Here is a 24,432-nt window from a genome sequence, read left to right on the forward strand (position 1 = left end):
CGTTAAACAAAATCCCTTCGGGGGTCAAGGACTACGTGAAGTTTCCATTCTAGATGAATGACTTGAGGCAGGTATTTGTCCCTTCTGAGAAAGACCACAAAGTGCAACAGGCTTTTCATCAAACTCCTCTACTTGCCATCACAGACTTAAGAGTCACTTGGGGCATGTTAGAAATACCAGACAGGCATTAATGTACCAGCAGGCATCACTAAAGAGAGCTGGGATTGCCAGGACCTTTGAGAGCCACCTGTGGAGACATCAGGCATAAAAGGACAGAGCATCAAGGATTAGAATAGATAAATTACAGGTAAACACAACTAAGTGTTGTCACATGGTTCAATGGGGGAGATACAGCTAGCCAACTTCTCTTTAGGACTTCTGCATAACCTAATGACACTGTTACCCAATCCAATAATTGCCAGTAAAACAGAACAATTTAGAAAGCAATTAATTTCCCAATATCCATTTTTGCAAAGCTAATTTCAAAATACACATTGCTGCAACCTCCAAATAAATGCACATCCAAAAAACACTGACTCTTCACTGCACTGAATGCAGGTCCCAACTAACAGCACCTGTTTGAATTGAACAAAACCATAGACAATGCTCATTTCCTTACTGGAACTTGTCAGCTGGAGTTGACTCAATTCTGTTAAAATAAAACCACTGGACAGCCTTTTCCACCCTCTTCTCCTGCAGCCCTGGGCTCCTTACCCAGCTGCATGTGCAAAGCAGCACAACTCAGCAGTGCTTGCTACCTTGTAAAGGAAAAAATAAACAAAACGAAACACAAAAACCAAGAGCTGCGGTGTCCCACTTTTCCTGGGGAAATAGAGACTAAGGAACCTTCATCCTGATTTCACCTGACCTCTGAGACCCAAGGACTCCTGGACACAGTGAATGTATCAGCACAGAGCACAGCTGTATGGGATAAAATATTTATGGCTTCTATTTCATCACTGGACCTGAAAGGAGGTGTGGTTAAACCTCTTCCTGAACCCCCTCCCCAGTGTGGCCATGCCAGCAAAGCTTAGCAGATCAGCAACAGTAGAAACAAAATGCTTGCACACGTTTTCAGATAACCATGTATTTTTCTTTTTTCTTCCTTAATAAAGGCAGAAGCAGGAAATGCAAAGGGAATTCTAGCTGAAGCAACCTGCCCAGCTCCCAGCTGGGGCACTACGGGGGCTGAGGCAGAGGCTATTTTAAGATAAAGAAAGGCTGACAACCTTCAGATGTCAACATTTAGCAGTGGGCAATATTTACACAGTATTTACACAGCCATGTCCCTTTCTGAGGAAATGCAAACATTCAGGCTTTTTTACTCCAGAACTGCTGTGCAGAAGAGGAAGTGTTATCAAGAAGGGGTTGAACACTTCTCCCACTCATCCAAGTCAGGATGCCGAGCTTTGGGGATTACTACTGCAATTTGTGAAAAATGCTCTATTCAAAGACCTGAAATAAACCACAGACAAGACTGGAGATAACAATGCTTTATTTTTACATTTCAGCAACAGGAGAAATAATTGAAGATGAAATTATCTGCTTTGTTGTAAAGTATAAAAACATTTAATTATAAATATTTAGCTAAAAAAGCGTGATTTATAAAATATAATCTGTGAAGATATATACACAGTTTAATCGTTTAGCAATTCTTTCACCTGACATTAAAGAGTAGAAGTTTTTCTATTTATTATTCCATGCTCACAGTTTAGTGCTCACAGTTTAATTAAGCAAAACAGACAAGTGAAAAGATGACTGATGAGTTTTGTCCTGGAAAAAAAAAATAACCTTTTGCCACAAATTTGGTCAAAACCAGAGGCAGAATTTGAGCAAATCCATGTCTCGAGAGAGGTCTCTGAGGGGAGTTCCCCTGCCAGGACCAACAGTGTTTATATCCAGGCAAGCAGTGGGCATCTCAACGTTTGTGGGCAAGTTTCCTGTGTTTCAAAGAGAAAATGGCTAATAGTATAATGCAAGCCCTCAAATTCAATTCAGTTAAATGTGCTCACCTCCCTGCTCCCTGAGCAGGGGTGGCTCAGTATGCTGTGCTGGTGTCCTCTGTTGTGCCTCTAATGAAATCAATGTCACCTTCATGATTCAGGCTATGAGCAAATTTCCAAACAGGAAAGCCCAGTGTGCCATTCCATTGCACTGTCCAGCTGACAATACCCCCTAAAAACAGATACAGCTGCCTAAGGCTGGAAAATAACAGTGAAGGTGTACAGTACACTAAATGTGATGGAATGTGAAAGAAGATAAATGGTCAGGCAACTCAGTTTTCTATTCCTCGTTTAAGAGAGCCAGCTTCTTCCCTTTGAAGTCTTGGGAAATCTCGCCTCTTATTGAAGGGTTTGTTACTATGGCACTTCAGAGAAGAGAAACTGGAAGACTTCAACGTGCTGGGTGGCAGAAAATGCTACAGGAAATGATAGTGAATTTGATCCATGTACCTAGTAATTACCTTTCTCTCTTCACAGTGTTTTCACAGTGCCTGTGGCACGGGGCTTTGAGGAAGAAGAAAAGGGTGACAACACCCAACAGCAGTACAAACATACAGAAGTCAAGCTGTACTCTGTACACCCTGATTTACACAAGACCTCACTATCTGCCAGTAAGCAAGGAAGGAATTAATACAGGATTAAGAGAAAAAGGATGTATAGGAAAGAATGAAGTGGGCAAGCATGACACTTGTCAGTGCTCACCCATGATTTGCTACCTGCTGTTTCTGCTTTAGGGTGATGTGCTCGTAACGGTTCAGAGCAAACAGCCCCTACACAGCTCCTACTATTCACATCGTTATAAATGCATAGTAATGCAAGAGTTGTGCCCTTAGGAGCTCAGGAGGATCTCCAGGAAAGGAAGGCTAGCAAAGCTGTGATGAGTTTTAGGCAGGATCCAATAGTTCTGTCCAGGCAGAGCCCTGATGAGGGAAACGTACCAAGTCGTGTGCAATTTCAGAGTGCATGTTGGCTGGTTGGTTACTGGGTAAATGCAGACTTCAACTCCCTGAACGCTGCTCGGCGGTGCTTCCTTTCCTCCTCTTCCCGCTTCCGCTCATCCTGCTCAGCTCTTATCTCTGCTTCAAACTTACTGGCTGAGGAGAGGGCTTGAGCCTTTATGAGAGAGAGAGAGAGAGAGAGAGAAAATAAATGACTGTCAAGCCTTGCATCAGAGGGAGAGCCAAAGCATGAGCTACTCCCAGATGAGCAACACAGAACTGCTTGCTGCACCTCCCAGCGCTTGCTGGGATCCTCTGTCAGGACAGCTCAAGTATTAATTACACTGCAGTGCTTAGGTATTTACACCCAATACCTGTTACCTTCCTTGACTCCAACATCAACAAAATAACGGTCACTTACTAGTAAGTCACTAACAAGTGACCAAAAGAAGGCCATCACTACTGGGTCACATACATTATTTCCATAAGCAGGCAGCAGGGCATAGGTTGCAAGTGTGCAGTGGGAGAAACTACTGCAGAAAACACTCTGAGTCACAGCCAAATCTGAGAACATCATACTACACCATGGATAATCTGCAGATCAAAGAGACATTGTTTACTTGCTGGCTATTTTTCCAGCTTTCATCTCAGTACATCTGCTGTGCAATAGCTGTGTTAGGCTCTTGGGAAAAAACTTCTTATATAAACAAGCAGGATTATTTTCTCTCCAAGAGAGCTTTCAGAAAGGGTGCTTTGTCAGCTTCGGATGGCGTACAGCTCTTTCTGCCAACCCCAGGACCCTGCAGAATGATTTTGATTCCAAAGGTTACAGAGAAAGAGATGTCTGAAATCCTATACTCCAAAACACTCCGTTCACCACTGAACTCAGAGTGTTCTGACTGAGGGAGGTTTTGCAAAATAGGAAAAATCTGTCCCTATTGCATTAGTTTTCAGGACGCTTTTGTCTTTAAAAGAGGTCAGCCACCTAGTCCCAGCCACAGGGACACAGATCAGCCAGTCGGCTCTACCAGGGTAAGACCCAGAACACAGACTCTGAATTTCATTGCTCTGGTGTGTTGACTGAGCCACAGAAAGGCTCCAGCTGAAGTCCAACAAAATTTGAAAGGAAACGCAGCTACAGCTGAGTAGCTGAGATTCAGCTACAGGTGAGCTTTTTTCATATTCCTCTGTGCCACACCATACCTTAGCTTCAAAGAAGTTCTTGGCTCCTTTGACTCCCTCAATGGAAACATCTATCTCCGAGAGCTTTGCCAGAGTCAACAGGCCGCTGTCCTCCTCGAGTTCCCCAGCTGCAGCTTTATGGAAAATCAGCAGGAACTAGCAAGACAGACAGGAAACATTCAGATTCTTCACCAAGGCTCAAACAACTTAAAATACAAACAGCATAATCACCTGGATAGGGATGGAATTCACATTTCAGAGCAAAGGAAACCAGGTCCATATAAACCAAGTGGCACCAAGGAGCTTGTGCTTCAGGACACAGCCCTGTTACAGACTAAAAGCAGTAGGAATCTCACAGGAAAAGGTTTCCTGGGAATCAGAGCCCTGGTAAAGCACAGCTCCTACCAAGCCTGGTCTGCTATGTGGCCAGAGGAAGGAGGCCACCTCTGCACCTGCCCAATACAACCATTGGGCAGGCTCAGATACAGCTCTTTATGTCCCCACACCCCAATGGTGTATTCACAAGCCTTCCACCAGCTTCCCCACTGTTCTAGGGACTTAGGTCACATCCCATGACAATGAAAGCAGGGCAAACACACATCTGGTTCACCTCAGGATCTCTGAACCAAGGCAGCAGTGCAGTCCTTTTAGAGAGAACAGCATGCCCTTGTGACAGAGTGGCTTGAACAAGTGTCCACAGAGCAAGTTGGTGTGAAACTTCTGTCCTGCGCTGGACCATGGCCATTTAACAAATCCAGTCACCACAGCAGTGTGTGTATTGGGAAGTGAATTGCAAAGTGAAACAAACAGAAAGAGTTCTATCTCAAGCCACAAAAGCATACTTCTTGTTTCTGTTTTAAAGAAGGAACAAAACATGCCTGCTTAAAAATAAAGACCTCTGCACCACCATCCACCTGCCAACCAAACTCCAGGTTAAGATGTGAGAGCTCCAGGTGTACTGGCAGAGGTCCTGGAACTCCCTGCTATTCTTGGTGACCCCAGGAGGTGTCTCAGTGCTTGAAACAGTGCAGAGAGAACAGACACAAGGACAAGCCACTCAGGTACAAAAACAGCACAAGCAACAAAGCTGCGCCAATGCAGCACTTCAGGCCAGGCCAGAGGGCTGCAGATACCACGTAGGGGTGCCCTGAAATCCCTCTGCACAGGAGCATCAAATATCTCTAGTGCTGTGCTTCCCACACTGCCAGGCTGGGGAGTCTGCTGTTTCCTACGGAGAGCCCGAGCTGTCCCAGAGGAGGGCAGCAGAGTCCCAGCATTCACACTGAGCCAGCCCTGCTTCAAGCTGCTCACAGAAGCTGGTGGGAATGCAAGAGTTTGAGGCGGCCTCCCATGAGGAAGGGTGTGGAGATGACAGCAGCGCTGGCCGCCCTCTTGCACAGGCAGCTCTGCAGGCACTGCTCCATGCAACAGCCTCTTAACCTGTGAGTGCCCAGCAAGCAGAAAGCAGGCTGGGCTTGGGAAGGGAACTTATTTTCTAAACACATTGTAGTTGGCTGACCCTGGCTGGATGCCAGGCTACCAAAGCCACTCTATCACTCCCCTTCTCATCTGGATAGAGGAGAGAAAATATAACAGAAGTTCATGAGTTAAGGACCTGGAGAGATTATTAACCAAAATACTGTCATAGGCAAAAAAGGCTCAACTTGGGGATATTAACTGAATTTATTACTAACAAAATTAGAGCAGAATAATGAGAAGTAAAATCTTAAAGACACTTTCCCCTCACCCCTCCCTCCTTGCCAGCTCTAGCTCTTCTCTCCAACAGCACAGGGAGATAGGGAATGGGGGGTTATGGTCAGTTCTTCACAGGAGAAGAGTCCTTCCCCTGCTCCCACACGGGCTCCTCTATCCACAGCTCTGCAGGTCTCTGCCAGGAGCCTGCTCCGGCATGGGCTTCCCACGGGTTCACATCTTCCTTTCAGGCAACCACCTGCTCTGGCAGGGGTATCCTCCACGGGCTGCAGCTGGATCTCTGCATCCCCATGGACCACCATGGGCTGCAGGAGGGCAGCCTGTTTGTTTCACCATGGTCTGCAGCACGGGCTGCAGGGGAACCTCAGCTCCAGCACATGGATCACCTCCTGCCATCCCTCTCCACTGACCCGGGTGTCTGCAAAGCTGTTCCTCTCACATATTCTTACTTCTCTCTTCTCTGGCCATAATTACCTCTGCACAGTAACTTTTTAACCTTCTTAAATATGTTATCACGGAGGCATTACTATCATTGCTGATTGGCTTGCCTTGGTCAGTGGCACGTCTGTCCTGGAGCCAGCTGGTTTTGGCTTACCGGACACAGGGAAAGACTCTAAAAGTTTCTCATAGGAGCCACTCCTTGTAGACCCCCTGCTATGCAAACCCAGTACACACATGTAAGAAATAAATGGTTCACTGCTGAACAGGCAAAGCATCCTGCTTGGAAAGAAACCAAATCCTCCCCAAGACGTCTTCTCCCTCTGCTCAGATCCACTGGGCTTTGGCTAGTTCCCTTTTGACACCAGCAGGCACTGTGACACAGAGGGCTGGCAGCTAGGCTGGAATTAGTCATGCTTCCTCCTGCTCCACCCTGAAAGTCACACTTCCTGGCATTGGAAAAGAGCAGTGAAGGCAGCACAATCCTGAGGTCTGATACAGCTGTCACCTAGGGAGGGACTGCATCATGAGTGCAAGTAAGCATGAATCATCCTGAAACTAAGGGATGGGGCAGCAATCATCTAGCATATGGGCTGCTGTAGCCACAAAGGGCGGGCTGAGTTAAAGGAAACTTGCAACTAAGACACTGCTTAGGGTGGACAGTGTAATGTCAGTCCTAAGGATCTTGCAAGGTGGACTAGGGGACATCATGCTGGTTCCCACAGGAGCTCAGCAGCAATCGCTCTAGCACACAGCCTGCAGCCCACCTTACCTTGAGGGATTGATCCTTACTCGCTAGAGAACACCAGCAATCTGCATTCAGCTCTCATTGCCAGCCTGTGTAACACCCTTGCTGGGCCCAGGACACACCATGTGCAGCTAAGTCTCAAGGAAATGTCAACAGAGAAGCAAAAGTAAATAATGTAGGTCGGCACCTTTCAAAACTCTGCTCTCAAAGAGGACAACACGACCCACACTTTCCAACCCATTAATCTGGTAAATTGTATCTGCTCTCACATCCTTCATGATCCAAGACCTACCCCACAGTGCCAGGCTGGCCATCATGCAAGGAAAGTGTGGGACTGACAGGCAGCAGCAGCCTTGCAACAACAGCTTGCCAGAAAAGCAGCAGTATGTAAGGATGTGAGTTGCACCAACCCTGGTAGCATACACATCATGTGGGTCAACATTTCAGCTGGTGAGGGTGTAGGAGGCAGTGGGTAGATTTCTGCGGGTTCTAGGTGGCAGCTCCAATTACACATTACTATCACAGCAATTAAGTCTGGTTTCCTGTGGTAATGATGGAACTAGATAGTCAGAAGTGTGGGCTTTTTCCCCCCACTACACTTAATCTTTTTAAGCCTAAATGTCATTGCTTGAGTCATGGCAGGAGTCTTGTACAGTTAATTGTTAATGTATTGGTGGACGTTCAAAGGTCGATGGTAGAAGGCAGCTTTCCTAACAGGGCCTGTGGGTCATCAGCAGCCTGCTTGCCAGGCAACAGCTTATGTGCGATGGGAGGACACTACTCAAAGCAGTAGAAAAAGGTGATCTATTGCAAGTGAAAGAGGCCCCTACCAATTCTCTGGCCAGGCTACAAGAGTATGTTCAGGCAGGTATGCCAGGACTTGGTATCCTCTGGATAGGCAGACAGGAGCTCTCCAATACTCTAGTTTCACCCTACTGAGTTCAGACACTCATTTAAACCAGGTTTCTCCTGGTATTATCTGAATGATCCAAGTAAGCTTAGCCACCCTCCACATGCTTGCTTGTCACCACCAATGAGAAGCAGAATGGGACAGGCCTGTGGGATGGTTGAGTCCTCCTCACTCACCAGGGAACCTGCTTCCCTGTCAGCCCTCTGCCTGAACACAACAGCTGGACAGGGGACACCTGCAGCAAGGCAAGAAGCATCCTGCTCCTCTTTACCACAGGAAGCTTTGGGTGTCTGCCAAAGCTGCTGTGTAATTTGTCCCCAGAGCTCTGCCAGTGATGCTCCCTCCTTCCAACCCATGGGCCACTCAAGCTTGCAGTTGCATCACCATTGTTTTCCCTTCTGGCAAGACACTTCAACAGCTCCAGCTGCTGTGTGCCACATGCCAGGGGCTGGCAGCACAGGGACCCCTGCAGGAAGCTGTGCTCCAAACAGGTGGCACCAAAAGAGGAGCTGCTCTGCCACTTGTGCCATGCCACTGATGCTAGGACATCATAGCATCTTTCAGGGCCTTGAGGATAAAGGCATTTCTCTTCCATGGGAGAGAGCCCCTGCAGCAAGCCTGGAGGCTGTCCCCAGCTCTTCACCTGGAATGAAAGGTGGCTCAGAGTGCACAGAACAGAGAGCTCCTCAGCCGACAGTGATTTGGCAATCAGTGACCTGGGGCCATGGGCACCATGTTTTTCCTGCTCCACTGGATTCTTTGCTACCTCCAGTTCACCTCTGACTGGGCAGCAGGGAACTCAGGCCCAGGCTCTCATTTCCCAGATTTGCATATCGTTCCCCCTGTCTTGTAACCCAAGTCTTTGGCCCCTGTCTTTTCCTGCTGCCCTCTTGCAGTGAAATAAATCCAACAGAGTCCCTGGGGCACAAAAGCAGAGGAAGACAGTGTGATGTGCCAGCACAGAGAGATGGTGCAGCAGCTCTATGAGTGACAGTCACCTCTCATGCCCCAACCAACCCAGCCAGTCACAGGCCTTGGCTGCTCATCCTCTCTCCCAGCACTGCCAAAGCTCTCAAACTCCCACAATGGAGAGTTCGACATTCTGAGCCCTACCCTGGAAGAGGCATGCTGAGAGCATCATGCCTGCAGAAACAAGGGAGCCCAGCTGCTTGGGGCTCACCGCAGGCATCCCACAGGATGGAAGGAAGCAGCACAGCCCTCAAAACCGGTGCAAGACATAAGCAGTGCCGCCCCTCCTCTTGTTACCTAAGGGGCTGTGGGTTAATTCAGAAAGCCACAGTGTGACATCTGCTTGTGACCGAGCCAGCTCTCCAAGACTGAGAGGAGATGATGCAACAGGAGCTTTTAGTACCTGTGTTCCCCCTTCCTGCTGAGATGGTTTGGGTACCCCCGAGTGCATGCAGGTCACTGCTCAAATATCCTCTCTTGCTCTGCCTGGCAGAGGATCTTGGCCTGTCCTCCCAGCTGTCACAATACAGTAACAGACAGACGTGTGAGCTGTGTCCCTGCCGAGCCAGTGGGCAGTACCAAACTGCTGCATCCACACATTTATTCCTTGCTGCAGGGAGGTGACCACCCCTCATAAAGCTTGCCATGGCTGGTCACTGCATGATGCAGAGAGGGTCCCAATACAAACTGGAAAAGAGCCTTTTGTGCCCCGTGAGATGAGCTGTTCCAAGCAGAGCTCCTGCACTGCGCCTGAAATGAGGCTTCAGCTGCTGTACCACAGAAGCCGAGCAATAAGACCTGGAAACTGAAGGGACATAACTCCCTCCAGCTACAACAGGGAGCTCAGTGAGCACTCCCAGCAGCTGCAACAGGGCTCCAATGTGCTCCCAAAGCAAGCAGGGAGGTTGGAAAGCTTTGGCATCAAGGTACCATGACTGCTATGTGGAGATGGAAGTTAACAATGTTCACCAGCTACTCCACTGCACCCCATCACTGGAAAAACACAAAGGGGAGAGGGCTACCTACAGCTCACAGAATATGGGGCCCAGCTGCCTCCTCCTTCAATCCTGCAGCCACATCTTTGTCTGTTACTGCAGCCACCCTCACCTCACGGAAGCTGAGCTTCCCATCAAAGTCTTCATCCACCTCTTTGATCATGTTCTTCAGCCCCAGGTGGGTCTGTGGGGCTCCCAGCTTTTCCATCATCAGCTTCAGCTCCATCAGGTCGATATATCCATCCCGTCCTGAGTCATACCTGCAGGGTGCAAAGGGGAAGGGATCAACCATCGTCACTCCCATACACATCTTCCCAGAAGAGGAACCATGCACATGGATAAAGTCACTGTGTGGTTCAAAGCTCAGGGGGGAGGGGAAGCTGCATGACATGGCCAGTGCTGAGATATATTAAGCTCAGGGAAGTAGCTGTCAGCTTTCAGAGCTGTCTCACCCACAGAGAGAAGTACTCGGGGGAGCTCAGACCAAATCACCCACACAGAAGGAGCATGGAGAAACTCAGCTTATCTCAGTGGAATTTCCATTTCACCCACTTCCCTGTCCAGCACAAAGGTAACTTGCACTCAGCTTACACCATGCACGAACATGGTGAGGAAAAGGCATGCAGAGTCAGCTGCTGCCAGGCTTACTGCTAGTTTCAAGGAGAAACAGGGAGCAGAGACCAAGCAGAAGCTCTTGGCAGAAAGCAAACTTTCTTTGTAAGCAAAACTCCCCCCCTCTAGCTGTTAACATCTTTACTCTCCAAAATGCTTTAGTACTACAACAAGCACTGTGTTTCAGGGCAGCTGTTTACTCTGTGTCCCCAGGCAGAGCAGAAAGAGAGCCCCACGGGAGCACAGCAATCCTAGCCAGGGCTGTGCTACCTGGACTGCAGCACTGGGCCAGGCTGGCAGAGGAAACCAGTGCCCACCTCCAGGAGCAAGACTTGAGTGGGACCATGCTCCCAGTGGAGCACCAAGGACTGCAAGGTCTCTTCAGAAGAAGCATCCGTGCAAGGGGAGAAGTGCTTTAGGGATGGGGAGGCAGCGAGTGATCTGCTGTGCACAGCGTGGGACTGTGCACCAACTCCTCCCAACATCTGCTGTGGGTGTGGGTAAAGCATCTGGCCCATCCAGCAACCAGCGCTTCACACCCACCAGGGCTATCGCTTTCAAAGTCCAAAAGCGGCAGGGATGGGCGCTCTATTATCAGCCAGTCAACAGCCCTCTCTCATCCTGGTCTTGCCGTCAGGGTTCAGCACAGAGCCAGGGCTTCACAAGAGAGGACAGGGCAGGGCTGTCAAGCTGGGTTCAGCCCTGGCACACAGCCTGCCACCATCTCAACCCTGACAGAGTTAAATCCTTTCAACAATTCAGAAGGAAACCCCAGGATCAGTGCTGTAGCTTTCCAGTGGGCAGGAGCTAGTCAAATCCTCCCACACCTCTCATCTTTCATTCACTGTTAGCTCTCTTCCAGAGAAACGAGGGCTGTAGCCATCCCAGACAGAGATCTGCACAGTTGTGGTTACCCTGGAAGAAAGCCCTTTCCAGCTGAAAAACTTCACAGCCGCAGAGGAAGCTGTGGCAAAGGAAGGCACGAACAAAGCCCCAAACTGCGTACAGGCGTGAGCAGCACAAGGCAGAGCTGCAGCCAAGATCTCCGCCTTCAGGAGCACAGGCACAGCATGCTTTTCCCCCAAACTAGGGTGGCCTCTATGACTTTCCAGAGTCCTACCACCCCCACAACTACTTCTGATACTCTTTGTGGCTCTTAGTTTCCAAGGGTTCCAGAACTAAGAGACTCTCAATGACAGGGACATAACTGCCAGACAAGGCAGGCACAGTGCCCCCGTTACCAATCTGCCTGCACTCTCTGCACCTAGCAAACCCATGAGCCCACCAGGCTGGACCACTTTCTGAAAAACTAGGAAAGAAACCTCCATCAGAGCAGAAACCAGGTCACAGACCTGGGATGTCAACGGGAAGAAGTGCAGCAGGCTCTTCACAGCAAGGAAGGTGTCAGTTAATTAAGGTACATTCACAGCATTACGCAGCCCAGCGCTGAGATGCACTTCCTAGACATCACAGAGGCATAGCAAGTGCAATATTTCATTGTCAACTTGCTTTTCTTTCAAGTTTGGGAGAAAGGGTGCAGAGCTATCACTGTTGGAGACGCAGTGCCTTTGATTAGACACAGCAGCAAAATGTGCAAGGGCAGAGAGGCACCTGGGGTTGGGTTTTTTGGGGGCCCAACAGCCTCATGCTGCCCTTTGGCTGGGTGCAGAAACAAAATGTAGTACCAATGTAGTCCGCTCCAAGGGCTGCTCATCTGGGGTTGGGACACTGCCCAGCCCCACATGGAAGCTCTGGGTAACAGAGAAGGCAGAAGTAGGGCACAAGCCCGGCCTGAGCCTGCTGTGCTCATCTCACCCTCCTGTTATGGATACTACCTGCAAGCAAACACTAGCCCAGGGGCCAGTAGGCTGCCCTGAAAGGGTTAAGCATGGGGCACAGCTTCAGGGCTCATCCCTGCAGAGCGGCAGGACAAAGCCAGGATTGTGAGAAATGGGGTCTTGCCAACAGCAGGCCTGGCAGAGCAACGCTCTGTACCAGCCACACAATGGGTGTTGAGCATGCTGAGCCAGAGTACAGCTGGTGCTGAGAAGCACCCAGAAATCAGGTTACCAGTCCCCTGCACTCAGGGATAGCCAGACAGAGGGGCACTGAAGCCCAACACCAGCACCCTGCAAACTGCTTCATTCCCTCCCTGCCCCCTCACCTCCTAAAACAGCCAAACTATTTTAGGACCCGGGTACAGCCATTCGGCTGCTGCGCAGCCAGACTATTTAGGGAGAGGCATATTTATAGGGCACGAGAAACAGCACAATTCATTCCCCCCCCCCAGCAGACCACAGGCATTCCACACTGCAGGGCAAAATGCAGACTGCACCTTGCTGATCAGTTGATGCTCCCAGCACACCTCAGTCCTACCGAAGACCCCACAGTCTGCCTTTTGAGAGATCATAAAACTCCCCTGTCTGCCTTTCGGGAGCCCCCTTTCAGGGCCCTGGGTTCAGCCAGCCCCGGATGCCTCTCACACACAGCTGCCTGCAGCACAGCCCTGCCCTGGTGATGGACAGCCATCACCTTCACAGGCAGAGCTGGAAGAGGGCACCAGGGCAAGTTAAACGCACCCCAGCATCCGGGGGAGCCATCCCATCCTGTACTCCAGGAGTGGCACGGCAAGAGCACACAGCACTCAGGTGCCTGGTGAACCCCACAATCACCCACTGTCCTGCTGTGACACCACAGCTTTGCTTTCTTCAGGCTCAGAGCTCCCTGGGGCACAAGCCAAGCCTCACCCGAGTGATGTGCAGGCATTACAGACAAAGGGGAATCGTGCCAACAGGCACAGACATCTCATGTCACTGGAAGGCCACTCCAGCAGCAGGTCTGTGCCACGGCTACAGCAGATCCCACCTGTCACGGCTGGGATGGCACAGGCAGGTACGGGCAGCGTGGCCGCTGTGATAAAGCTTTGCCACGCTGCTGCCACAGCAGTGTTCCTGGCAGCAAATGAGACACAGCAGCAGCTGCCAAAATCTGCTGCAACAAGGATGCACCCAGATTCCCACACCGGCTCGCTTCCACCCAGACTGCAGAGTGTGCCTGGCTGCTGAAGCACTGGGAGAGGAAAGCAGGAGATAAAATCGGGGGGAAGGAGGGAATACTTGCTGAACAGACTTGCCTGACACGAAGTCTGTTACACACAGTTACAATTACCGCCCAAGTACAAGCATTGCACTGGTGTAATACAGGTGCTGGGGGGTTACATCACAGAAGAAAGAGGGATCAGGACGGGAGGAAAAAGGAGATGCCAAGGACTGCGTCACCTGTAATAACTCTGCAGTCACCTTCCAGCTGCCTCTAAAACCACACTTAAAAAAAGGACAATTGAATGAGAAAACACAGATCCTGAAGGATCAAAGAGCAGTTTCTAAACATTCACATTTCTTGAGAAAAGCTGAAATGAAAACCTGCCCTTCCTGTACATGTTTGCTGCACCTTACCTTGCCTCACATACTATGGGCACCTGCACTTTGATCTGCAGTTCCTGAATGTTGCAATGGCCTAATTGAAGCTTTGAAATAAAGCAATTGGAATAATGATGCTGAAGTAATAATCTCCTCCTAAATATTGCAAATCCTAAGTAGCACTTTATTCCCTCTGAGCATTGTGTTTCACTTTACACAGAGAAGGTGGTGCTGATCTCTGCTCCCTGATATCCAGTGGTAGGATAAATGGGAATGGTTCAAAACTGCCTCAGAGGAAGATCAGACTGGACCTGAGGAAGCCTTTCTTTCAGCCTGAGAGGGTTGTCAGAGCCTAGAACAGGCTCCCTAGAAAAGTGGTCAGTGTCCCAAGCCTGTCAGTGTTTAAGAGACATTTGGACAACGCACTTAATAACAGGCCTTAACTTTTGGTCAACCCTGAAGCAATCAGGCAGTTGAACTAGATGTGATCATTGGTGGTCCATTCCAAATGGAATATTTTACTCAATTGCCAAGAGCTTTGGAAACAATTCCTCCATACCAGGGTGTGGACAGGAGCAGGTTCCTCAGCCACATGCAGCTTCATCCTCCCCAGCCCAGGCAGAAGCTCTCCTGCTCTTTCAAGGACATGAGGGCAAGATGAGAGTCTCCTCCACTAAGATCTTCCCCAAGATGTTGGGCAAGACCTGCAGGCCCAGGCTGAGCTGCACAGGAATAACCTCCCTGTCCACTGGAAGCCCACAGCCAGCCAGTCAAAGACCAGAGACAGCTGGAGCACACAACGGCTCTGGAGACAGCAGCTCTGCTGCAGCATGTCAGATGAGGCTGGGCACCTGGAAAAGGGGCTCCTAAGCGGCTCCAGGAGGACAATGGGACATCACAGCTTCTCCCACCAGCCAGATGCAAGGCACTTATACAATGTGTGGGCAACACATGAAATTCCCTAGATACAAAAAGCAGTAGCAAGACTGGAATTTCTCCACTCCCTTGCACCCCACAGATGAAGCTGCTGTTTTCCTCCCCCTTAAATTTCTCATAAAGGTCATTCCTGCCAGGCAGAGCCTCACTGCCTGGCTTTCACACTCCCATCTGCCATTTTCCTGGACAAAGATGGCCCCAAGGGGAGCTGTGAGACTCCAGAGGCCCTGAGAGTTCACTTAGACAACTCAGGAAAGAGAGGTTATCATGTCACAGTCATATCACAGTCCTCACATACTGTCAGAATAGGCAGCTAATTAGGTCACATTATAATTAGCCTGAGCTGTAGACTTCCTGGTTTCTGCCAAAAAAATACCCACCCTGAGAGCTGCCTGCACCCAGCACTCCAGCAGACACCTGCACCCCATCTCCAGTGGAATGGGGCCAAAAAGGAGAGATGCTGACAAGAGAAGGCTTGGACAAGAGAAGGGGAAAAGTGAGCCTAATTGTGGCAGCCAGAGCAAAGGGCATTATTTCTGCTTTGGAAGGATGCTCCTGGCACAGCTAGCAGCACACAGCACTATATTTTGGGAAGTCCCACTTTCAGATAAGTTCTTTGCTTCCACCCTGACAGTCACAGCCACCATCTATACCATGGGATGCCCTGAAAGACGTTCAGGGCAGCTGCTATCATTAGGACATCTTTTCAGCTGGAGCACCATGACCCAGCCCACATCATGCACAGGAGCACAGGCTCAAATTCAGCCTGAACTACAGATTTTAAAGTCCCACCAAACTGATAAGAAATTTTTTTTTTTGGATGGGAAGTTTCATAGTGGAAACCTGGCATCCTGTGGCAATGAGAAGATATTAAAGGAAAAAAATAAGCCTTTGAGAGAGGCATGTAAGAAAGACCCTGAGATGTGGTGGCCAGGGCCAACAAGCCATACAGAGAATTAAAGCCTTAATCACATTAACTCAAGCTCTGACTGACAGGAATTAAGGGGAACATTTCCTCTCCTCATGGAGCACGTGATGTCAGCCAATAGTGGAGACAGGTCACTGGGCAGCAGATGGACCAAAGACCAGATCCTCGGCCATTGCAAACCTCAGGTGCCTGCAACAGTGAACACCAGGACATGGTTTTCTGGCTGCATGTCCAGGAAAAATAACAGGGGAGCATGCAGCCCATCTTCTTCCCCCTTTGGCATCTGCAGTTCTCACAGGGTATGCAATGCTTTCCAGCTACATTGACCAGCTGATTAGCATTCAACTGCAAAGCCTAGCTTTCCCTGCTTACAAGGCTGGTGTTTAATCAGCTCATTGTTGAAAAATTAGGCTGCAATTCAGCTCTTCCACTTTTTATTTCTCAAAACCACCACCATTCCTTTCCTCTTCCCTATTGCAGCAGTGGCGCTGCTCTCACCCACAGCTTTCGGGCCTTGCCTGCATTGTTTGCCCTCCAGTCCTCACAGCATCATGTCTCAGCCTTCCCACAGAGTGGGAACTCCTTTAAGCACAGTCAAAAGGGACACAGAAGAGAGTGGAGCAGCAGTCCCGCCTGGACCACCTCGCTTCCCGCACCAGCTGCCAACACAGCGCTGCCTGCACAACAAAGAACTCCAAACTCCAGTGAGCACACAAAGCCCATCGCCTGGTCTCCTGTGGCAACAGCCTGGCTGGGACAGGCAACACCCCCCAGTGCTGCGAGCTGGCAGCATTCAACTAGCTCTTGATCTCCTCAGAACGATCCAAGGTGCCCACGGCAGTCTTCAGCTAGGAGAACAATGATCTAACAAGTTACAAATCTCACTTCAGTCACCTCCGTAAGGTGAAGTACATCTTCACACCTTGCTCTGTGGTGATGCCACCTCTTGCCTGGCAGCCTGTCCTAGGGCTGGGAGGACACTGCTCCCCAGGAGCCCGTGAGTCTGTGGCACCGAAGGGAAACCTGAGCACAGACAAAGGTACCCAGACACAGCCTAACTACAGGAGCGAGGATAGGGTCTGAAGGAGAGAAAAGGGCAGGATCATGGTCCCCGGGAGGGCCAAACCTTTCTGCTTACAGAAGCAGCTCTCCCTGGCGCCAGCAGCAGCCTGACTTTAACACAAATCGTCCTGCTGGGAGGGGAACGCCATCCCAGCCCCCACGAAGGGGGTAGCAAGAGGAAGCTAGGCTCAACCTTTGTTTGGGTGCACGGGAGAGAGCACCAAGCCTGGCAGACAGGACTGTGCGCGGAGCTAGGACACTGCCAGGAAGAGCCAGCAGGACTGCTGGGGGGCTCAGGGTCGCAGTTGTTTCGGATTAAGCAAATGTCCAGCGCCTCTGCCGGGCCCCGACCCCGGCACACAGACCCACCTGGTGCCCCAGGGTGTGGGGCAGAAGAGTGCCTGTGCTCTCACAGCCCCCCCGTCCCACGAACAGCATCCCCCAAAGTCACTGCTCCTGGGTGCCACCGCAAACAGCCACCGTCCCGATCCCAGGCAGAGCAGAGGCCGTGAGCTAAACGCAAGGCTGAGCCCCAGGCAAACTCTACGAGCCCCCCCGGCAAAACACAGGGACAATCTGGGGATCAGATGGCCCTAGGAACGCGCCGCGGCTTCCTCCAGCCCGACCGCAAAACCGCGGAGAAATGCGAGCATGCCGCCGAGAGCGGGCAGCCCTTCTCCAGATGTGCCCCCGGGGCTCGGGCCCGGGAGGGGCTGCGGGGGAAGGCAGAGCCCCAGCCCCGGAGCCTGCGGGCCAGGCAGCGCGCCCCCCGCCCCGCTCCCGCCCCACTCACAGGCGGAACATGCGCTCCATGTCCTTGATCTGCCGGCGGCTGAACTCCTTGAACTCGGTGTAGGGGTTGAAGACGGCGGCCCGCCGGGGCTGCGCCGCGCCCTCGTTGATGTCCTGCCGCCGGCACAGTTTGGCGCTCAGCTCTGCACCCGCACTGGCCGTCAAGCAGCTCCGCTCCTCCACCTCCCCGGCCGCCACCGCGCCCTTGACCGCCTCCACCTCGCCCTCCGCCGCTGCCCCGCTCTCCTCCAGCTGCAGCCGCCGCTGCAGCTTCTGCGCCAGCTCCTCCGAGGCCATGGCCCGGCGCTCCCGCCGGCAGTCCGCACTGCCGCCCCCCTCCGCTCCGGCCAGGGCCGCCTGCCCCGGTGCGCAACTTTATTCCCTCACTTGGAGGGAGCGGGGCGGGACGGGGCGGGACGGGGCGGAGGGAGGCCGGGACGGGGCGGGCACTTAAGGAGGCACGGCGGGGGTGGGAGAGAGGGGGAAAAGTTGGGGGGCTGATGGCACTGGATGCGGAGGTATTCCGCGCTTGTGGTACAGCAGAATTCCCTCCGGCTGACCTCTGAAGTGGATGCACTCCCACACAGCAGTCACCCTCACTCAGGTGACCCACACTGGCTGTCTCCTCACATCCTCGTGTAGGGAACTCCCCACTCCATTGTCACTCTCCGACGCATCCCTCAAGCGATAGGGTCCTGCCCAGGTCCCCCCTGCACCCCACAGCAGGGCGCCGCACCGGCTCTGGGATGCACAGACCACGTACACCCCACAATGCTGCCTGCTCCGCTCCGTTCCGGGGGCCGAGATGAGCCCCGAGCCCGACCGGGAGCCCCCCGGGCCCGGGGAGAGCAGCGGCACCCCGTCGCTTCACCAGGCGCTGCAGGGACGACGGAGATCAGGCTGGCCCCGCACCAGGACAGAGGGACCCCTTAAACCCTTCTCTGCGCCTCCCTTCTCCTACCTCCTTGGTCTAAAATTAGCCCCGGACAAAGCTCGGCTCAGGCCTGGATTCCCTCTCCTTCCCCAGAGAGCATGGGCAGCAGGCGGCCTCTTCCCACCACCCAGCCCCCCTTCCTAGGACAGTGCCCAATGCCATCCCTGCTGTCCCCCCGGCTCTGGCAGGGCTGTCCTGCCCAGCACTGTCAGTCCCTCGCCTGGCTGATGTGAGCCTGATGGCGTACCCGAGATGGTATTAGGGCTGGCGTGTGCCGGTTTAGGGTGGCGGCTGATGGGATTTACCCACCGGGGAGGAGGGGGAGAGAAAAGAACCAGCTCGGACACGCCGCCTACTTATGGCTCCCGCGTGCCTCAGCCTGTGCGTCACGGGGAACCGGTCCCAGCCTCTGTTATGTGGCTGCGTGACACCTCCGGGCAGGTAGTAAGCAGTTCTCTGATGTGGTGACCTGCAGTTGACCCTGTGGGATAAGCTCTTTCCAACCAAACCTATTCAGAAAATGACTGATGGAACCATTTGCAGCCACCCTGCCCCTACATACTGCCTGGGCAGCTCAACGCTGCCCCAGCGGAGGTCGGGAGGGTCGGGACGGCTGCAGGTTCTCCACAGCACGTGACACAGGAAGGCCGCTGCAGGTATATCACACCAGGACTGCCTGGAAACGGGCTACCGTGTGGAACGCGTGGCGTCTGCTATGCCCACATCACATTGCCCTCACGGGGTGCCATGTCTATGACCGAGAGACGTTCCTTCCACCAGAGAGGAATGGGGAGGGAGAGCGGGGAGCTCTGCTCGGGTCACTGGCCGCCCTGAAGAATAACGAGCCCAACAACTCAAGGCGGTTCTGTGGTGCCTGCAGGGTGTCCGAGGAAAATGAGTAGCCGAGGGTGAAAACAGCAACTGCAAAGCCAGGCTGCCACCTGGTGGAGAATAAAGCTCTAGGCTACGGCTACGGGTGGGAGGCCGCCGCAAGGGAGGAGTAGGAGAGACAAGAAAAGCAGTCAGCAAGGGAAGGGGAAAGGTAGGCAAAGTAAGGCAGAGCCTTCCCTTCCCTTCCCTTCCCTTCCCTTCCCTTCCCTTCCCTTCCCTTCCCTTCCCTTCCCTTCCCTTCCCTTCCCTTCCCTTCCCTTCCCTTCCCTTCCCTTCCCTTCCCTTCCCTTCCCTTCCCTTCCCTTCCCTTCCCTTCCCTTCCCTTCCCTTCCCTTCCCTTCCCTATAGTGATTCCAGCTCCACCCCTAGAGTTGTTATCCTGGCCCCATGATTCCTATCACAGCCACAGAGTCCCTATCGCAGCTCCAGTGATTTCAGCTGGAGCCCTACAGTCCTATCCCAGCCCTACAGTGATTCCAGCTCCAGCCCCACAAGCTTCCTTTCTCCATCAGTTCTGGTGTTTCTACTCCAGCTCTGCATCTTCCCGATCCTGCCGTGTGAAGTTGCTCCTGGATCAAGGCAGGATCTTCATTTCAGCTTCAGCTCTAGAATCCATATTCCAGCTCCAGCCCACAGTGCCCATGCCAGCCCCACAGCCCCTATCTAGCCCCACAATGGTTTCACCCTAAGCCCCACCTTCTCTATGTCACTGCCAGCTCTGCTGCCTCAGCTCCAACTCCTCAGCTTTCCACTGCCTCTGGCTAAAAGCTGCTCCTGGTTGTCACTTTGTTCCCATGCTGTTGAGAAGGCAATGAATCAATAGCTGTCATCACTTCAATATCTCTATGTGCTGCCGCACTTATCCCAGTGGGGCCCCGACTTTGGGGGCAAATGAGCCCTGGCCCTCAGCACACAGCTTGTCCTGCACCCCACCTGCCCACAGGCCCCTCAGCCAGCATTAGGTGCTGGGAACAGCTGCTCAGCCCCTGGTTCTGCATCCCAAAATCTGGCACACTGTCTCAATCTGGCAGACCAGCCTCAAATCAACCTGCTACCAAGAAGATTTGGCAGATAAACTGCTAAACTGACCTGTAAGCATATCACTAGTGGTCAACTCCTTCACACTTTAAAAGTCCAGTCCACTTTCCGTGTAGTAGATTCCTCTAATATATTCCTCCTTAGGGGGCCGTGGAGACTCTTCCATTGGGTTTTAGGGATGCTCACCAAGGAGGGCCAGGGTACAGTATCTGGACTGGAAGACAGACTGGGGGGTGGGGGAGAGATTGTAGTCCAGGATAGGGAATGTGGGCGAAGGAAAGGACAGTGGGCCGGAGAAGTGATTGTAGATGGGATAGGGACTGTGGGGTGGGATAGGGTCTGTAGAATTGGGGTGGGATCTGTGGCGACGGGAGACGGACCGCAGGCCCAGGTCTAGAGTCGGCCGAGCCGGACCACAGCCTGTGGGGCAGGGGAGAGGAATGGCAGCGCCCGACGGCAGGCGCCGCCAATCCCAGCACGAGGAACGCGGAGGATCTGCCAATCGCGACACGCCAGCCCCGCGTTATCCAATGACAGCCCGCCGTTCCACACCGCCGTGTTCCCGCCAAAGCGAGACCTCCCCCATAACCGCCCGGTGCTCGGAGGGGTCCCAACCGCGCTGCGCACGGGCGACTCCTCACCGGACGCTTTTCACACACGAAAAATCGGCCTCAGGTCCCTGGTAACTTCGTCCGAAGCGCAGAAGCAAAGCTCAACGTTTCATGGTCCAGAGTAAGCCTTCGGCCGTATTAAACTGTCGAAGACATATCCGGTTTAATTATCGAAACATGAAGGGCAACGGGGCCGGTTAGTACTTGGATGGGAGACCGCCTGGGAATACCGGGTGCTGTAGGCTTCTTTTGCCGGGCTCCGGCCGCTGGGCAGGCGGTCGGTCCCTTGTTTTGCTGGGCATTACCGCGGCCAGGGGCCGGGGGGCGTGGGGGAACGCAGGCTTCGTGCGCCGAGCGTCTGCGGCCTGGGTTACTGGTGCGCCTTTGTGAGGTGTGTGTTGGCGGGGCCACAGGTGGAGGCGTTGGCATGGAGAGCCGCGGTTGCCGTGCGGCGTGGCGGAGCGGTTTTGGGGCAGGGCGGGAGGCTGGTGCTGGGTGCTCGAGAGCGGCGGCCAGGGCTGGAGGGGTGCCTACGGCCATACCACCCTGAGAACGCCCGATCTCGTCTGATCTCGGAAGCTAAGCAGGGTCGGGCCCGGTTAGTACTTGGATGGGAGACCGCCTGGGAATACCGGGTGCTGTAGGCTTCTTTTGCCGGGCTCCGGCCGCTGGGCAGGCGGTCGGTCCCTTGTTTTGCTGGGCATTACCGCGGCCAGGGGCCGGGGGGCGTGGGGGAACGCAGGCTTCGTGCGCCGAGCGTCTGCGGCCTGGGTTACTGGTGCGCCTTTGTGAGGTGTGTGTTGGCGGGGCCACAGGTGGAGGCGTTGGCATGGAGAGCCGCGGTTGCCGTGCGGCGTGGCCGAGCGGTTTTGGGGCAGGGCGGGAGGCTGGTGCTGGGTGCTCGAGAGCGGCGGCCAGGGCTGGAGGGGTGCCTACGGCCATACCACCCTGAGAACGCCCGATCTCGTCTGATCTCGGAAGCTAAGCAGGGTCGGGCCCGGTTAGTACTTGGATGGGAGACCGCCTGGGAATACCGGGTGCTGTAGGCTTCTTTTGCCGGGCTCCGGCCGCTGGGCCGGCGGTCGGTCCCTTGTTTTGCTGGGCATTACCGCGGCCAGGGGCCGGGGGGCGTGGGGGGAACGCAGGCTTCGTGCGCCGAGCGTCTGCGGCCTGGGTTACTGGTGCGCCTTTGTGAGGTGTGTGTTGGCGGGGCCACAGGTGGAGGCGTTGGCATGGAGAGCCGCGGTTGCCGTGCGGCGTGGCCGAGCGGTTTTGGGGCAGGGCGGGAGGCTGGTGCTGGGTGCTCGAGAGCGGCGGCCAGGGCTGGAGGGGTGCCTACGGCCATACCACCCTGAGAACGCCCGATCTCGTCTGATCTCGGAAGCTAAGCAGGGTCGGGCCCGGTTAGTACTTGGATGGGAGACCGCCTGGGAATACCGGGTGCTGTAGGCTTCTTTTGCCGGGCTCCGGCCGCTGGGCAGGCGGTCGGTCCCTTGTTTTGCTGGGCATTACCGCGGCCAGGGGCCGGGGGGCGTGGGGGAACGCAGGCTTTGTGCGCCGAGCGTCTGCGGCCTGGGTTACTGGTGCGCCTTTGTGAGGTGTGTGTTGGCGGGGCCACAGGTGGAGGCGTTGGCATGGAGAGCCGCGGTTGCCCTGCGGCGTGGCCGAGCGGTTTTGGGGCAGGGCGGGAGGCTGGTGCTGGGTGCTCGAGAGCGGCGGCCAGGGCTGGAGGGGTGCCTACGGCCATACCACCCTGAGAACGCCCGATCTCGTCTGATCTCGGAAGCTAAGCAGGGTCGGGCCCGGTTAGTACTTGGATGGGAGACCGCCTGGGAATACCGGGTGCTGTAGGCTTCTTTTGCCGGGCTCCGGCCGCTGGGCCGGCGGTCGGTCCCTTGTTTTGCTGGGCATTACCGCGGCCAGGGGCCGGGGGGCGTGGGGGAACGCAGGCTTCGTGCGCCGAGCGTCTGCGGCCTGGGTTACTGGTGCGCCTTTGTGAGGTGTGTGTTGGCGGGGCCACAGGTGGAGGCGTTGGCATGGAGAGCCGCGGTTGCCGTGCGGCGTGGCCGAGCGGTTTGGGGGCAGGGCGGGAGGCTGGTGCTGGGTGCTCGAGAGCGGCGGCCAGGGCTGGAGGGGTGCCTACGGCCATACCACCCTGAGAACGCCCGATCTCGTCTGATCTCGGAAGCTAAGCAGGGTCGGGCCCGGTTAGTACTTGGATGGGAGACCGCCTGGGAATACCGGGTGCTGTAGGCTTCTTTTGCCGGGCTCCGGCCGCTGGGCAGGCGGTCGGTCCCTTGTTTTGCTGGGCATTACCGCGGCCAGGGGCCGGGGGGCGTGGGGGAACGCAGGCTTCGTGCGCCGAGCGTCTGCGGCCTGGGTTACTGGTGCGCCTTTGTGAGGTGTGTGTTGGCGGGGCCACAGGTGGAGGCGTTGGCATGGAGAGCCGCGGTTGCCGTGCGGCGTGGCCGAGCGGTTTGGGGGCAGGGCGGGAGGCTGGTGCTGGGTGCTCGAGAGCGGCGGCCAGGGCTGGAGGGGTGCCTACGGCCATACCACCCTGAGAACGCCCGATCTCGTCTGATCTCGGAAGCTAAGCAGGGTCGGGCCCGGTTAGTACTTGGATGGGAGACCGCCTGGGAATACCGGGTGCTGTAGGCTTCTTTTGCCGGGCTCCGGCCGCTGGGCCGGCGGTCGGTCCCTTGTTTTGCTGGGCATTACCGCGGCCAGGGGCCGGGGGGCGTGGGGGAACGCAGGCTTCGTGCGCCGAGCGTCTACGGCCTGGGTTACTGGTGCGCCTTTGTGAGGTGTGTGTTGGCGGGGCCACAGGTGGAGGCGTTGGCATGGAGAGCCGCGGTTGCCGTGCGGCGTGGCCGAGCGGTTTTGGGGCAGGGCGGGAGGCTGGTGCTGGGTGCTCGAGAGCGGCGGCCAGGGCTGGAGGGGTGCCTACGGCCATACCACCCTGAGAACGCCCGATCTCGTCTGATCTCGGAAGCTAAGCAGGGTCGGGCCCGGTTAGTACTTGGATGGGAGACCGCCTGGGAATACCGGGTGCTGTAGGCTTCTTTTGCCGGGCTCCGGCCGCTGGGCCGGCGGTCGGTCCCTTGTTTTGCTGGGCATTACCGCGGCCAGGGGCCGGGGGGCGTGGGGGAACGCAGGCTTCGTGCGCCGAGCGTCTGCGGCCTGGGTTACTGGTGCGCCTTTGTGAGGTGTGTGTTGGCGGGGCCACAGGTGGAGGCGTTGGCATGGAGAGCCGCGGTTGCCGTGCGGCGTGGCCGAGCGGTTTTGGGGCAGGGCGGGAGGCTGGTGCTGGGTG

The 24,432-nt window shown here is 54.4% G+C and overlaps 1 protein-coding gene and 7 non-coding genes across 8 annotated transcripts; 7 read left to right on the plus strand and 1 right to left on the minus strand.

Annotated features, from left to right (window-relative positions):
* Nucleotides 1-1,478: 1,478 nt before the first annotated feature.
* On the minus strand, nucleotides 1,479-18,018 carry EFHD1 (EF-hand domain family member D1). Its single transcript, XM_066194115.1, has 4 exons — nucleotides 17,647-18,018; nucleotides 10,009-10,156; nucleotides 4,145-4,279; nucleotides 1,479-3,116 (listed from the first exon to the last, which is right to left on the minus strand). Exons 1-4 carry the CDS (start codon nucleotides 17,940-17,942, stop codon nucleotides 2,982-2,984), a joined length of 714 nt encoding a protein of 237 aa, XP_066050212.1. The 5' UTR covers nucleotides 17,943-18,018; the 3' UTR covers nucleotides 1,479-2,981.
* A 3,629-nt stretch (nucleotides 18,019-21,647) lies between these two features.
* On the plus strand, nucleotides 21,648-21,766 carry LOC136295610 (5S ribosomal RNA). Its single transcript, XR_010722733.1, has one exon. It is a non-coding gene; the product is annotated as a 5S ribosomal RNA (ribosomal RNA).
* Nucleotides 21,767-22,049: 283 nt separating this feature from the next.
* Nucleotides 22,050-22,168, plus strand: LOC136295621 (5S ribosomal RNA). The gene has a single exon (XR_010722744.1). It is a non-coding gene; the product is annotated as a 5S ribosomal RNA (ribosomal RNA).
* Nucleotides 22,169-22,452: 284 nt separating this feature from the next.
* Nucleotides 22,453-22,571, plus strand: LOC136295632 (5S ribosomal RNA). Its single transcript, XR_010722755.1, has one exon. It is a non-coding gene; the product is annotated as a 5S ribosomal RNA (ribosomal RNA).
* Nucleotides 22,572-22,854: 283 nt separating this feature from the next.
* Nucleotides 22,855-22,973, plus strand: LOC136295571 (5S ribosomal RNA). Its single transcript, XR_010722695.1, has one exon. It is a non-coding gene; the product is annotated as a 5S ribosomal RNA (ribosomal RNA).
* A 283-nt stretch (nucleotides 22,974-23,256) lies between these two features.
* Nucleotides 23,257-23,375, plus strand: LOC136295581 (5S ribosomal RNA). The gene has a single exon (XR_010722705.1). It is a non-coding gene; the product is annotated as a 5S ribosomal RNA (ribosomal RNA).
* Nucleotides 23,376-23,658: 283 nt separating this feature from the next.
* On the plus strand, nucleotides 23,659-23,777 carry LOC136295590 (5S ribosomal RNA). Its single transcript, XR_010722714.1, has one exon. It is a non-coding gene; the product is annotated as a 5S ribosomal RNA (ribosomal RNA).
* Nucleotides 23,778-24,060: 283 nt separating this feature from the next.
* LOC136295591 (5S ribosomal RNA) lies at nucleotides 24,061-24,179 on the plus strand. The gene has a single exon (XR_010722715.1). It is a non-coding gene; the product is annotated as a 5S ribosomal RNA (ribosomal RNA).
* Nucleotides 24,180-24,432: the final 253 nt, after the last annotated feature.

Source organism: Chamaea fasciata, unplaced genomic scaffold (assembly GCF_029207755.1).
Source record: "Chamaea fasciata isolate MVZ Bird 193981 ecotype frontalis unplaced genomic scaffold, bChaFas1.0.hap1 SCAF_11, whole genome shotgun sequence".
Classification (NCBI taxonomy): Eukaryota; Metazoa; Chordata; class Aves; order Passeriformes; family Sylviidae; genus Chamaea; species Chamaea fasciata.